Genomic DNA, 14,858 nt, shown 5'->3' with positions numbered 1-14,858 from the left:
AACATAATACATTTTATTAGAATGTATAAACATATCGGCTGGAACGAGCATCCATTTCGCGCTCGCAAATGTACACATTGACATCATCTGCATAATCAAAGACACATAGGGAGGCAGATAGAGCGCTGTCGCTTCTGTTTTACCCTCTCGTGTAAATTTAACGGGAGAGTGACGAAAAGGACCGGCCGCTTTAGCAGCCGCCGCTGCCACCGCCGCAACAGCAGCAGCAGCAGCAATGATAGAGGACAACGAAGTGAACCCGACGACGACGACGACAACGACGACGACGATGACGACGACGACGACGACGACGACGAAGAAGAAGAAGAAGAAGAAGAAGAAGAAGAAGAAGAAGAAGAAGAAGAAGAAGAAGAAGAGGAAACCAAACTAACTCTCTATGCTGCTGCTCCTGCGACGATTCAGCGGCCGTCGCTTTTATCATGCCGGCACCGCCTATGCTGAAACCTCTGCTGGTTCTGCTGTGATTCCCTCGCAACTACTGGCGCCTACAGCACATACAGTACGAGAGAGGGGTCGCCTATGGCAGTAATGGTAGATAATTTTTGCTGCTGCCGCTGCCGCCGCTCTACCTCTACGACGGCTGCTGCTGGTTGTTGTTGTTATTATTTTTGAGAAGAAGGAGTTCGTTGTTGGTTTCGAGGCGGTAGCATTAACAGCAGCAGGTTGTGCCGCTGTTGCTCGTTCACTGGCTGCTACCGTTTGAGCTGTAGCAGGTTGGTACCTCGGTCGTTCGGGTGGCTGGTCGTTAGTCAGTCGGTTGTGGACATTTGTCGTTGCCCCATCGTCTGCTCCTCTCCCCCGTCGCCCCACCCCGTCTTGCCCCTCCCGAGCCGCCGTGCATGTGAGCTGCGCACAGCAGCACTTAGACGTTCACTACTCTAACAGCAATGCTACTACTAGTAGTAGTCCATACGACAGGGGGTGGTATCATGAGTCCGTGAGTGGCAGTGGTAATCTGCGTTCGGATCTGTGACTGCCGTCGTGATGCTGGCGGAGTTGACAAGGACTAATCAGACAACCCAGCCAACTAACTAAAGGAGCCATCCTTCGAGCTTGGCCGCTTGTCTGTCCTGTCACTAGTCCATTGTGTATCTGCCTCGTACTACTGACTTTTGCTGGTGGAACGCGTTGGAAACGTGCTTCGGTACTGGAGTGAGCGCTGGCGATCTGTGCCCCTTTAAAGGTGTGAGCATTGTTATGGTACGCAGCGATGCAGTAGGGTGGTGTGCTCCTCAGATTTGGCAGTAACACAACGAATTTCGGGTTGTTCGTTTGCCGTTAATCCTCCCCTGTTCTGTGGCCGATCGGTTCGTTATTGCGACGCGAAATTTTCTATGGAAACGAACACGGCAACGAGGAAGGTCCACTCTTGATCTTCTCGTATCGACGACAGATCGCTGCTGGCGTGGATGCAACTGTAACAGCAATTGTACATTGTTCATAGAATTCGACGCGACGATTTTAACACTCTTGCTAGAGTTCGGCATTTTCTGCCGTTATCGAAATCTATTGTGCGGATAGACAGATTCTTACTGTGATTCAAGTCATCGAGATAGGCGGTACTGTGACCTACTTTGGCTCACTAATGTACCGTCATCATATTGTTACAACGGTACTATTATTTCTTGCGTGTAGTTCGATATATTAATCGTCGCAGTAATCATATCAGTGTGACTTGCGTTCTTCGCCGCTTGAAGAAGTGCCTGCTCCATGTACATTTACGTGGTACGACCGCTAGAATTTCCGTCGTATCTGTTCATCGCCCAGCTTCTTTGTTTGTTTGTATGTCTCGTATAATGGGTCTGTTTCAACTCCGTGTTCCAAGTCGTCTATGTGACACTCTACGAAAGTCTGAGTCCAGAGTTTGCTGATGGCTGGTAACGAGTGTGGCCGAAGAGCTCTGCAAAAGACTCTACCAGAATGAAAGGAGCTGTGAGGAGAAAACTGCACAAATCCGACGAGCCTTGTGTGTATTAGCCCCTGGTACTCCGGGGGTGCTGAGTAAAACCGGTCACGCTAACAGCGAGCGTTCCTGCCTCATGCTTCGCATGCCAGTTCGATCGCCCTGTAAAGATTTAGACAAGGTTCAGCGTGAGCAGGTCAACGGAGAGAGTGAACCAAAGGTAAAACTAGACGGCTACTGACGTGCCAAGCGAGCGCTGTACGACTGAACAGACAATTGCGGCACCAGCGAGAGAGGTGAAACGGAGTCTGTGTGCGTACGAGAGAGAACGGGGAACAACTCACAGGTGATTGCCTAAGCCGGTGCAAACTACCGCTGGATTTCTCAGTTGCTAACTGCAACAAAGGCGTTTGCCTACCTCTAAACGAACAACAACTACATAGTAACCAGCGAGGCTCATGTAGGATTGCGTTGGCACGCCACGAATCGCGCTGCGGCTGTCACATTAACGTTAATGTGTACAGCCGCTTCCTTGGTCTATCGGTCTTTGCGTCGTCATCCAACGTCGTTAGTGCAGAGCGTCCTTCGTCTGTCTGGGAGTGCGTGTCACTCCTCTGTTCAGCAGTACAGTTGCCGTCATTGACGGCAGTTGAGAACAGAGTTCGATTCAACTTTAGGCTCCGATCTCGGCAGCTTTCTTTGCGTTACGACGGCTAGTCGCTGCTCATGTCGGATTAGAAGTGCAGAGTTGGCCTTTAATCGATGACGTGTTTCTGGCTGAGTGAGCACCTCAGACCACTAATACAGCTGTTGTAGCCACTGCAGTTAGAGGCGCGAACCTATCGTGTAGCCAGACGCAGTGTCGTCCTTTATCGAGCGTTTCAGGATTCGACGGCGGAGAGGCGAGCAAGCAGGTGAACGTGGAATAGAGGATAACAGAGTGGACGTATCTATAGAGCAGAATCGTAGAGGCGGAAAATACGGCAACGAAACCCAACCCGTAACGACTGCGGGCTGTGGGCGCGTGACGGCTGTGGTGGGTCACAGGGTCGCTACCATTGCTGTAGATATATAGGCAAGTAGAGACGACTGTCAACTTGCACTTGTAGCAACTAGCGACTTCTACTGCAGCTGTTTTAACTGTTATAATTAGAGAAGCAGCAGGTGGCGGCAGTACTGGTGGATGTTGTCGTTTACCGAATGGTGCTATTGTTTGGCTAGCAAATTAAGCTTAAACAGTGGCTTGTGAGGTTTGTAGCTCTTACAGGTGCCCGTGCAGGACAAGGCTGTGGGTTGCATTTCCAGTTGGCGCCACTCCGTACTCTGCTTGTTTCTATTGCAGGAGCAGTCACTATTGAAGTATCGACGGCGCGGTTAGCCGTGCTCTGTTACCGTTGTATCGGTTTACGTCGCTTGATCCGTGATGGCTACGGTACTATGGTAGCACCACTACGACTAACCGGCGTTGGCGAGTCCATTGTGAGGTAGCGGGGGTGCACGGAACAAGAGGGAAAGAGATCGACAGACAAGCGAAGCAAAGCAACTATTGCTAAATGCATTATAACCGTGACCAACAAAACGTGAACAGGTATACATATATTCACGTAGAGAGAGAGGGCCACAAGTACCAATTCAACTGAGAAAGATAAGAGCTAGCGGCGAAAAAGTCGATGGCCTGCGGCACAACAAAACTGTGGAAAATATTGAGTTGAAGCAAATCGCTGAACTAGAACCAGAAGTGGCGTAATACTGGTTTGAATTCTATCGCCCCCAGTGCAACAAAGCCGGTTAAGAAATAATACGCCTATTACTGGTGCTTTTTTGGGGCTGCTTTGTTGACGAACGGGTTGTGCGTGCGCACGTGCGTGATCACAGGAATAACAACCGTAAGCAACGTGAGTGGCCGGCTTGAGTCCCTCGATCTTTATGCCGGGAAGTTAGATAAAAGCACTTGTGGAATTATAGATTACAGGATAATAACTTCATGGAAACTTGTGAGCCTGGGGACGTGCGAAAAGTAAAAATCGACCGTACAGACGGAAGAGATCAGTGCTGAATTTGTGACGATTGCTTGAGTGACGACAAACGAAATTATCCCACCATTTAGAGCTCTCTGGCGATTGTTCTCTTGGACATTTTTCGTACCCATCAGGTCACACGATCGCTATTCCTATTCATTGTGGACTCTACGTTGCTATCCTTCGATTATAAGTGCGTGCCGTCAACGTGAAGAACAACAGTAACAATGAGCGAAATCGAAGTGGTTCGGTGCCAGGCTTTCGAGGTCGGGCCCCGATACAGAGAGCTAATCTATATTGGTGAAGGCGCCTATGGCATGGTCGTGTAAGTATCCATCAAACATTCGCTTATCCCCCAACGTACCGTGGTAAATGTTAGCTTATGATTCATGAATTATATTTTAGACGAGTGCATACGCAAGCACACGTTACACAATTTAATATTGCTATATCATCCAATTCGGCATGAATCATGTATAACGTGAACGCTGCGAATTCTACTTTTAGAAATATCTTGCTATTTCAGTATCATTCGCATATGCGACTATAGTGTCTCGCATCATATAAACGATTGTCGAGTTAATTATGTTAGAAACTGGACTACTTTTGTCCTGTGAGGGTAGCAGAAGCTGTAAGATCAGCTAGCTATACAATTTAGGTGCATAAAAAGTCATGATAAGGAGCTATTGTAAGAAGAACAAAGCGGCTCTTCTGCATATTTCAGAATATCACCTAAATCCTTTCACCCATTTCTATTATGATCAAATATTTTTGGTAGAGTGCTGTTTTTTTATTTGTGTTGACGAACATGAGACATATAAGAAGGCTTCTACTTGGCACTACCGCATGCATGTCCGTATTAAGCACTATTCCATCATTGAGACTGGTGTATTGAAACCTAGCACAAATTACAGGTCGGTGTTGGCGAAGGCTCACGTATAATAAATTGGTTAATTTAGTTTTATTGGATTACAAGAAGGGGAAATGGATTTGCAAAGGAAACAGTCTCGCATAAAAACGCAAGTTGTAAATGACTTATTTACACAGTCGTCCGTTATAAGAATATGGCATCAAATATGAGGTATGAAGAAACGTTAAAGGAGCGATTTCTAAGCGCTCCAGGCTTCATATTTGAGTATGGAAAATTTTTTGTTGAGACTAACAAACGTCGTATTCTGCAGGTTACTGGACAGTATATAAAAGCTAAATATCTAGATATTTAGCTAATTCATAATATGATGTATCTAAAACTTTTTCACATCGTGAGGACTATTTATGTCTAGATGAATGTTTTTATTTTGCTGTGTACAATGATTGTATAAACTGCATAAAATGTCGGACTAAACCTGTACGGACCAGATGTAGTTCACTACTGCTATCGCCGGCTAAATATTAAAATAATAGATCATTGGTAGTATTGCTATATATAACGTTATGGCTATTCTCTTATCATGAAGTATCTATTAGGTTAATAACGGCCGTCATCTCACCACAGCCAGTTAGAAAGTTATGGGCCTGACACCTCTATGATTTATTAACGCGTTCATGATCAACATTATTTTGTTTATGATGTAACACTATCTCTCAATATATTTGGCTGCCGCTAGACATTTCGATGGGAAAAATGTTAAGCAGTGAAGTTACGCCATGTGGCCCATCGGCAAGGATTTCTGCTTATAAATAATTATATGTGTATATATATAAAGGAAGAAAGAAAGATACATATATTCACAGTGCTGCTTTTGCTAAATCGATTTACGTTTCTACATGTAGTTTCCGTAAGGGACGAGTAGCTAAATTAGAATTTTTTACGGTTAGACCCTTATTGTAAGCACAGCGAATGTACTGACATATTCAGTTTTGAATTGCGTGCTTCTATCAACACTACACCCGTTATATTGAATAGCGACAGTACATGTCACGTTACTGGTGTCTAAAGGCTTGGTTCCGTCTCTAAAAATAAATCTGCTCGCAAACGTATTTTCATATCGTATCGTATGTCTTATATTCTGAGCATTTACCATCATTTAACTAATGCTATATTCTGTGCGTTGTTAAAATAATAGGATACGTGGCAATGTCGTTTACCCAATTTATTTGCTTTCTGATCTTTAACAAGCGATCTGGCTCAATAATAAAACCAATGGCGAACTGCTTCTGTTTTTATCAGGGTCCTAGATACACCTTGTTTTGATCACAATCTCCAACGGCCATTTGTTTGCTTCTCGGTCTGATTCCATAAACTTCCTCTTTGCGGGGAGCGCAGCGCGGTTGTTCTGTGGCTCCGCATGAAACGTTTCGTAAAACGTTGTCGACAGCGATAATTTTAAGGGTAAAGTTCTATGATTGTTGATTGCTAGATGGAAATGTAGGTGTTTGACCTAAGAGGGATTTGTCTAAATAACAATTTAAGGATCGCACTAGTTGCTTTTATGTTTGCCTTTATGTTTATGTATGTCAAATAGTATAGCCCGATGATGGACTTTATTGCCGTACTGTTAAGATACGCTAAGATTTGACACCTTCAAAGAGCTTCGCAGCGGACCACTGCATTGGGAGACGCACATAAACGTTGTTATTGAGACGTCAAAGTGATTTCCTTCCGAGTTCTGCTTTCAGATACATGCACATATTGTTCTTTGAACTTTACAGAAGCGTGCTCTACTCCAAATGTGTGATGAAGTCTAATTTTGTTAACACATAGTATATTTGCGCCTTCTTCGAAATGATGTGTACCACTTGCCTTGGGGTCGCAGGCCTCTAGACTACTACAATGCGATAGAGTTTCTTGAACATGCGTTAAAAAAAACTTTTATATTACGGTCCATTCCGAAACTTTTGTTCTTAAAAGGCGGTAATCTGCGCATAGAAACGAACATTTATCTGCCAGTAAAAGTAAATGTCTCATGTAGAACGCCTTTTGTTAAACTCGTACTTTCATAGAACATCTGTAAATAGCACTAAGTTGATACTCAAGGATGTTACTTCGACCATGCGCGAGTTTCTTTTGCGTGCAATACATGACCGGCTATGGTTTTTGTTGTCGCTACAAAAACAAAGCACCATTTTCTCCAAACTGTGATTTGTGTAATTGAAATGTGTTTGAAAAAACGTGATTGAAGGATTATGTGTAAAGTACGGAAATTGTGAAATTCATGGCCATATTTGCCAGCAAGAGCCACTTTTCTACATGTATTAGCTAAGTGGTTATGATTAAATGAAGAATTCTTTTGATGCATTTTTTTGTTAATCAGTAAATTCCGAATTGACTGCTGGTTGCGTAGGCAGGCTAGTATAAAAAATAAAATATAAGAAGGGTTAGTAAAAAAGTCTTACAGTAAGAACAGCGATATATATATTAGAAAGTTTTTTAGTAATAGAAATATATAATATATATATAATAGAATTTTAATATATATAATAATATAATAATAATATATATAATAGAATTTTATTGACTACGCTGTATAAGAAATACCTGCCAAGGCAATGTAGGACGAAGTCGCAGAAGGGGTGAAGTGAATATGCAATGACTTCCTCCAAAACTATATTTATACAAATTTTATAGATTTACAGCGCATGTAAATGCTCAATACAAAAGGTTAGAATCATCTTTTAAGTTCAAGGGTTGTATATAGAGGAATTATATTGTGCAACATTTTTTAATATATTATCTCTATGCGCACAGGTGTAATCTTTATGTTTTACTTTTGGGTCTGATATTCCTTTGGCTAGATAAAAAAAACCACAATCTAAACAACCACGCTCCGTTTATGATTAGTCGAAGTCCAACTTTATCTATAGTATTTTGAGTTTGGTTATCGATTCGAATTCACAGGATGGAATGAACGAAATACAGAGACGAATACAAGTATTTACATCAAACAGCTTTACCCTGAACTGTCCTTTACAGCTCGAGATTTCAACAGTAGAAATTTCGTAATGACATTTTAAACTCTGCTCAAAACTCATAGATTGTAAGATTGTTATTAACTAACTATACAAAATTTTTTTTCGAAACATACGTCCAAACAACTATGTTGTTTGCTGTGTTGTATCCTGTGCACTATATAATGTAGGACCTCTGCACTTTGATGTGACCTCGTTATGCCTTTATTATTGGAGTTGCCTCTACATCGACTTTTGCGGTATGAATCAATGAGAGCCCATAACATAGTATAGGCCGCGAATCGTTTTGTCTCTTAAAAAACCTGCTTCAATTTGACCGTAAATTTTAGTAGAAGCAAGGGCGAAATGAGATCACATTCTTATGTTAAGCAGACTATTTACCTTTTAATAACAGCTATTTATCTTAATTTAATCAAGAATTTTGTCTTCGTTGCTTTCGCATTTGTTTCTGTTCGAGATAAATAGGTACACCATTTGACTGTTTACTGAATCGAACATACATTTATCCCCTGTTGTCGTTGCTACGAAAAAGAGCGTTCTTTCCAGAGCAAAACCACGAACCCATCATGACGGAGCCAAGGAGTTCGCCTTGGAATATGAGCGACGGTTAGCTATTGTTTGATGTTTTCACGCTAAACTAGCTGCTAATGAGCTCATTAGCTTTCTTGGCTATTTGAAATCGACGGTTTACCACATCATGATTTAATACATGGTTGTTAGAGAGTCTGAACAAGGCTAATATTCGCCAGAACAGGAAAGAGACGTCTGGAAATTTGCTTTAGACCACGCAATTACTTGAAAATGTGCAATGACTTATTTCTGTCAACTCTGGTCGTTCGATGTGAGCCCTGGTGGCTAAATTTCACGCAACGATGAATGTAGTATTCAAACCATTTATTAAGACTTCGGATGCAAGTGTTGGTCATTAAAGTCAGGCAGAGGCTCTCTGGGTATAATAACCAAGAAACCTTATCGGAGGCTTTTTTTGATCGTATTTAGCCGACTTAGTTACCTAGATTTGAAGACATTGGCAATGCATACAGGATATAACTGAGACAGAGTTTCTAAAATCCTGCCATAACAGCGTTACTTCGCTCACTGTTTATTCAAAACTAGAGACCAGCATACTTAAATATGTACATGCAAGCGATAGGCCTCGAATTGGAAAAAAAACTCGTAAACACGCGACATGATTGTTGTCGTTATTTACTTTCCGTAACGTCAGGTTTATATTATACGATAGACCCACGTTATGCCATTAGCAGCTGTCGTCCTGAATCTTTACTAGTGTGAACAGGTCTTAACGTTACATGTGAAACGTTACGTTGTAACCCAATCTCGTTTAGTATACCTCCGTTTGCCATCCTTTGTTGACGTTCTCTATTCAACCCTTTCCTTAACCACTTCACGCTCGACAACAAGTTTCAGGCTTTTTTTGCTGTTAAGCTTGTAGGATAAGTTCCCTACCATTTCGTTGCTTGATCGGGCTTTTACGGTAACCCAGTTCATTAGGAGGACAATCTTTATACTGCCGATATATTTAAAATCATGTAAGTATTTGTGTCTTTACCATGATGTGAGATGTGTGGGCAGATTAAATGAACGCGCTGGTCAATATTCCTTAGCGTGAGTAGAATATACTAACACCCTTGCACGTAAATGGGACCACGTAAATTGTCTCATAATATGTGCAAGGAATTGTAACTCCAAAAACTAACTCGTATTTTTTCTACGTTTAAATAACATACATTTTTAAATCAAAATATTCGTTGTGCATTTTCATGAATCACGCTATCAGTCCAACCTGTCTTTAAGAAGAGCCTAACCTCCCTGGTAGTAGGCTTCACTGATATGTGACCATTAGCTTTAAATATACGCTAGATACATTGTTTGAGTAGCGTAAAGACTGGCGTGTCGCTGATCATGATCGAATGCATATTCGAGACACCAAATGTGAGGAAGGAAAAATAAGTAGCCTAAAATGTTTTTTTGCGAAAACGCATGTTGATTTCTATCTAACGAACTAAACTGACTTTTTAACAGTATCGTCTTCGTGTTTTTTTAACTTTTTAAGTAATATTCAATCGAAAATTTCAACGTTACAAAGCTTTCTAACTTAAATTATTTTCAGGTACCTAGGTAGGAACAGATTGGAATAATAGCACACTAATGATTATTTACAGACGATTCAGATCAGCTAATTACGAGGAAGACACACGAATAGCCTCAAAAATGCATTGCTATAATGAAGAAGATTTGAATCATATTTTGCGCCAATGATATACCCAAATACCTTGCTAAATTCCTCACGGTGCAAATAATTTTGTCATTTATTATTATTATCTATTGCAGATCGGCGATGGATACAGTCACAAATGAAAAAGTGGCCATTAAGAAGATTTCCCCATTTGAACATCAAACGTACTGCCAACGTACGCTACGTGAAATCAAGATCTTAACGAGGTTTAAGCATGAAAACATCATCGACATTCGCGACATTATCCGAGCACCTTCCATAGATTCAATGAAGGATGTCTATATTGTGCAGGTAGAATTTGAAAATATTTTGTATAATTAAGATCATTACTATTGGCACCAATATTGTCATAAAGAGAGATAAATCAGTTATCATACATCCAGAAGAAATTCTAACAAAAATAGAATCTGTTTCATTCAATACTTTCTGAAAAACAATACTATTGTTTAGCATCTTTTATACTAATTTGTTTGATTCGATTGTTTGATACAGCCAAACGGATAATGTATCTGGCGGGTTAGAGCCTGCTAGTCATATTAAAGGGATCACATGCGGGCTCCATAAACATTTCCGGAAACAAAGCTTTTTTTTATTTAAGCTACTTTTGAAAGGTCACTGCATTACCATTAAAAAAAACACACTCTATATAAAGCTCTTATTCTATTTCGATAAAGGAATATAAATTGAAGATTTATTAGGCGTCGTATATCAGGCATGCATATATATTACGGGCTATAGGTACATGTTAGAAGGGATTTTTACATTATATTTAGTTAGAATTATTCAACACAGCTAGTGGACCGAATACTATACGTTGTTATCGATCAATTCGGTATTTTTCAGTATTGAAAGAGTGAAACCTTACTAAACGCGTCATTATTTATCCAAGCTTCTTTTATTCTTTCTTATACTAGAGCATCTAAGTTTTGTTAAAATGGCAAATGTGAAATTGATGTTTAGATGTTTATACTTCATCCACATAGTCAATCCAGTTTTCAAAATATACGTTCCATGGCTACTGACTTTTAACTAACGAGCTGATTTCTACTGTACTTTGTTGTGTGGCTATATCTATTCGCTTGACGCTGCTGTTATTGTCGTTGCTGCTGCCGCTTCGGCCAATGCGGCTTTAGTGTCTGATGGAAACGGACCTGTACAAGTTGCTCAAGACGCAGAAACTTAGCAACGATCATGTCTGCTATTTCCTTTATCAGATCCTCCGGGGTCTGAAGTACATCCATTCAGCTAACGTGCTGCACCGCGATTTGAAGCCTAGCAACCTGTTGCTCAATACCACGTGTGACCTCAAGATCTGCGACTTCGGTTTGGCGCGTGTCGCGGACCCGGACCATGATCATACTGGCTTCCTCACGGAATATGTCGCTACGCGCTGGTATCGAGCACCAGAGATCATGCTAAACTCAAAGGGGTACACCAAGTCAATCGACATCTGGAGCGTTGGCTGCATCCTAGCAGAGATGCTCTCGAATCGCCCCATCTTTCCGGGCAAACATTACCTGGACCAGCTAAACCATATTCTCGGAATCCTCGGCTCACCGTGCCAGGAAGACCTAAACTGTATAATCAATGAGAAAGCTCGCTCCTATTTGCAAAGTCTGCCAGCGAAACCTAAGGTACCCTGGAACAGGTAAGCCTGCCTAAAATGTGTCCACTGTCCGCTATGTCGACACCTGTTAAAAAAACACTCTCAATAGTAGTAGTAGTAGCAGTAATTTTCAAAAGACTTGTAAATATCTTGAAGGACATTTGAGGCCTCACAAAAACTAATTAAACTATAATTCTAAAAAAGGCTTCCTGTAACTGGAATATGCATGTGCAAGGTGGAAGAGAAATAGAACCACTGTAGTATGTTGTGTAGAAAAATTAGATAAATAAAAAAGTAAAAAGAAATAGATAATTAACATATAGATCCGTACGACGCGATCCCGCAGCAACACAATAATTAATTGCACATGACGGTTTTGTTTGATAGACTATATCCCGAGGCGGACCCGAGAGCCTTAGACCTGCTAGACAGAATGCTGACATTCAACCCTTTGAGGAGGTAAGAAAACTTAGTTGACAAGCGAAGAGGTCCTGTCTGGTGAGAAATTAGACCTATACAACAGCAGTTCTTCGCTGGCCATTAGGCTTTGCATATCTAGCTTAACATCTACGTTGCGTGTCACTCAGCATTGGGATGGCATGTAGAGTTATTTTACTTCATATAGAATCATGAAATAATACTATTATAAGCCCTGCTAGCGTAATAAGATATTTTGAGATTAGAAGCAATCATCAAGTCAGTTTTGAGTGATCAATATACGCTAAATGTTATCCATTATAAAATTGCTTTAGTGGAGAAGCTTTTATTAACAATTTTCCATCAATTACTTCCCGTAATATTTGCAGAGTAACGGTGGAGGACGCATTGGCGCATCCGTACCTGGAGCAATACTATGATCCCGCCGATGAACCCGTAGCGGAAGAGCCCTTCAGGATGGAGATGGAACTAGATGATCTTCCCAAAGAACGACTCAAGCAGCTTGTGTTTCAGGAAACGAACACGTTTAGATCACGGCAACGTACACCACAATAATGCAGTATCCGAGAGTCTGCACATATGATAAAGATGATATATATATATGTGTGTTTTAGTTTAACAGATACAAAAAGAACAAGACATAAAGAACGCAATGGGAAGATAGATATACGAAAAAAACACCTGAAGAACATCAATCAACACGAAACGTTTAATGTAGCTTGATTTTGCTGGTTTACTGGCAGACGCCTGTCATAACTGCAGAAACAATACGCATTTGTCGTATCGTTTAAAAAACTTAACTCAACCCGATCGCACACTTCGTTGTTGCATCGAGCTCCGCCACATCACTGGCTGTACACGACGTTGACATATATGTATACATATGATGATATATGCATCTGTGCGAGTATGTGTAAAAACGACGCATTGCATTGAAAAGACACGCAAATAATAAATGGCCATTACGTGCCGCCAAGATCGTAAGACCGTCTAGACTTTGAAGTGTATTCATGAATGTACGCTGGGAACATGGAAGGCTGGCTCTAACGAGATATATTAACCTAATCTGAGGAAATGGTTAGAGGCAAAAGCCACGAATGGGGATAGGTGAGTGAGAGCTTGCATACTACTGAGGTGCTCGACAATACCGGCGGCAGCCTACGCTAAAGTTGTTACGCGCGAAGTCAGAGGTGTACCTACGCGCGTATCCATCTATGTTACGTGAGTAGGAAATGATGGCAGCCGGGAGTATTACTATATTAAGCTGTTGCTTACTACAGATATGTATGCGGGTTCCATGTTATTATTATTCATTATTGTCAATACTATATTTGTATACGTTACCGTCGCAACTGCCACCAGCGTGACCCCCGTGTGGCCTGCCATCCAGCGGCTTGCAATCGATAGCAGCAAACAAAAAACAAAACGTCACGTTTTCGCTAACATTCTTTCTCACGTATTTGTCGCAGTATCAAAATGTTATCCCTCAACACGAGCCAGCGAAATTAGTGTATACGTTTTTGAGCGCAGTGATCTTATCCGCTGATAATGATGTAGTAATGATATGGACGTGCAACGTTGAATAATGGATGGGTACGGGATGACAACGTACTGGCCTCTCAGCCAGTTAAGCAGTTTAAAGGACAAAAGAATTCCGATTATGAACTACCACACTAATAATAGCAGTTAAGTAAAGGGTGAACGAAAATGACCACGCTCGCTGTACGGTGCAGACGGTCCTTAATAGTCGTTTTTCCTGTTTGACTCGAATTTTGTTGGTGTCACAGTTCCATACACAGACAAAGTGAATGTGTCGTATTGTAAAGTTCGTGCCAGACGACGGCGCTTCGTCGTTCGTCAGCACTAAAAGCGCTCCGTTATTCAGCTCCATTATAGCAGCCAATTCGAAGCGACATGTATGTAGAGAGAGGGTGGGATACACAGAACAAGTGTCTAATGAAGTGTGTTTTAGTGCTATTCTGTTCTCTTTCTATTGGGCATATGCAGGGGCTACGCGAAATAGAGCGCATGGAAACAGTGCGGCTCGAGGTAAAAAGTTTATCTGTGAAAGGCGATGTATTCTCACAAAGACAAAAATCACATGCGACGCCGCTGAAGAAAACCAAGGTGGAACCTTTTGTCTATTAGGATGATGATGATGATGATGATTATAACTATTGTCAAAATACTAATTATGTTAGCAGTTCGTGCACAGTGTGCAGATCACTAACAACTTAAAAATCAAATCGACTCTTTGGATAACTATGGTAAATATAATAATTACTATATTGATATCATGAACAGTAATAACATAAATGTAATGGTGATAAGAATATCATTCTTCTTAATTTTGTGAGATGGTATCATCGATTGGTAACAATTGGCACTATGACACTCAGCATATAAATTCAATCGCCACTAACAGGTAGACCATAAAAGTTAGCGGTAAAATAAATGAAACCACTCCGCCGTGAATCAGAAAACCTGGTGCCCATACAAGTGGTGTGAATAAAAATGCAAAAAAAAAAATAATTATACTAATTCATGAAATATAAGTGGTGGCAAAAAACAATAATGAAAATAATAATAATGTTCGTAAAAGAAATTCAATCGACATATTTTCCTATTAGTTTAGAACGACATCATTATCTATAGGATTAAATCAATTTTTTTTATGTTATATTGGGAATTGTATCGGATATTAAA

At 41.0% G+C, this 14,858-nt stretch overlaps 1 protein-coding gene across 4 annotated transcripts; it reads left to right on the top strand.

Moving 5' to 3' along the window:
* The first annotated feature begins 594 nt into the window (after positions 1-594).
* On the top strand, positions 595-14,762 carry rl (Mitogen-activated protein kinase rl). 4 transcript variants are annotated; one of them, XM_022810450.2, is made up of 6 exons: positions 595-734; positions 3,267-4,267; positions 10,204-10,399; positions 11,242-11,756; positions 12,102-12,173; positions 12,521-14,762. In XM_022810450.2, exons 2-6 carry the CDS (start codon positions 4,170-4,172, stop codon positions 12,705-12,707), a joined length of 1,068 nt encoding a protein of 355 aa, XP_022666185.1. In that variant the 5' UTR covers positions 595-734; positions 3,267-4,169; the 3' UTR covers positions 12,708-14,762. The 4 variants fall into 4 exon arrangements, with proteins under 4 accessions (XP_022666185.1, XP_086848216.1, XP_086848215.1 ...); XM_086992090.1 differs by lacking the exon at positions 595-734 and adding an exon at positions 746-1,204; XM_086992089.1 differs by lacking the exon at positions 595-734 and adding an exon at positions 746-2,999.
* Positions 14,763-14,858: the final 96 nt, after the last annotated feature.

Source organism: Varroa destructor, unplaced genomic scaffold (genome assembly GCF_002443255.2).
Source record: "Varroa destructor unplaced genomic scaffold, Vdes_3.0 BEIS01000006.1, whole genome shotgun sequence".
NCBI lineage: Eukaryota > Metazoa > Arthropoda > Arachnida > Mesostigmata > Varroidae > Varroa > Varroa destructor.
This window is presented reverse-complemented; position numbering and strand designations above follow the sequence as displayed.

Bases quoted from the DNA above. Each gene is read 5' to 3' on its own strand.
- rl (XM_022810450.2), top strand. From the start codon at position 4,170: ATGAGCGAAATCGAAGTGGTTCGGTGCCAGGCTTTCGAGGTCGGGCCC. The intron at 4,268-10,203 runs GTAAGTATCCAT...TATCTATTGCAG, and splicing joins GGCGCCTATGGCATGGTCGT to ATCGGCGATGGATACAGTCA. The intron at 12,174-12,520 runs GTAAGAAAACTT...TAATATTTGCAG, and splicing joins ACATTCAACCCTTTGAGGAG to AGTAACGGTGGAGGACGCAT.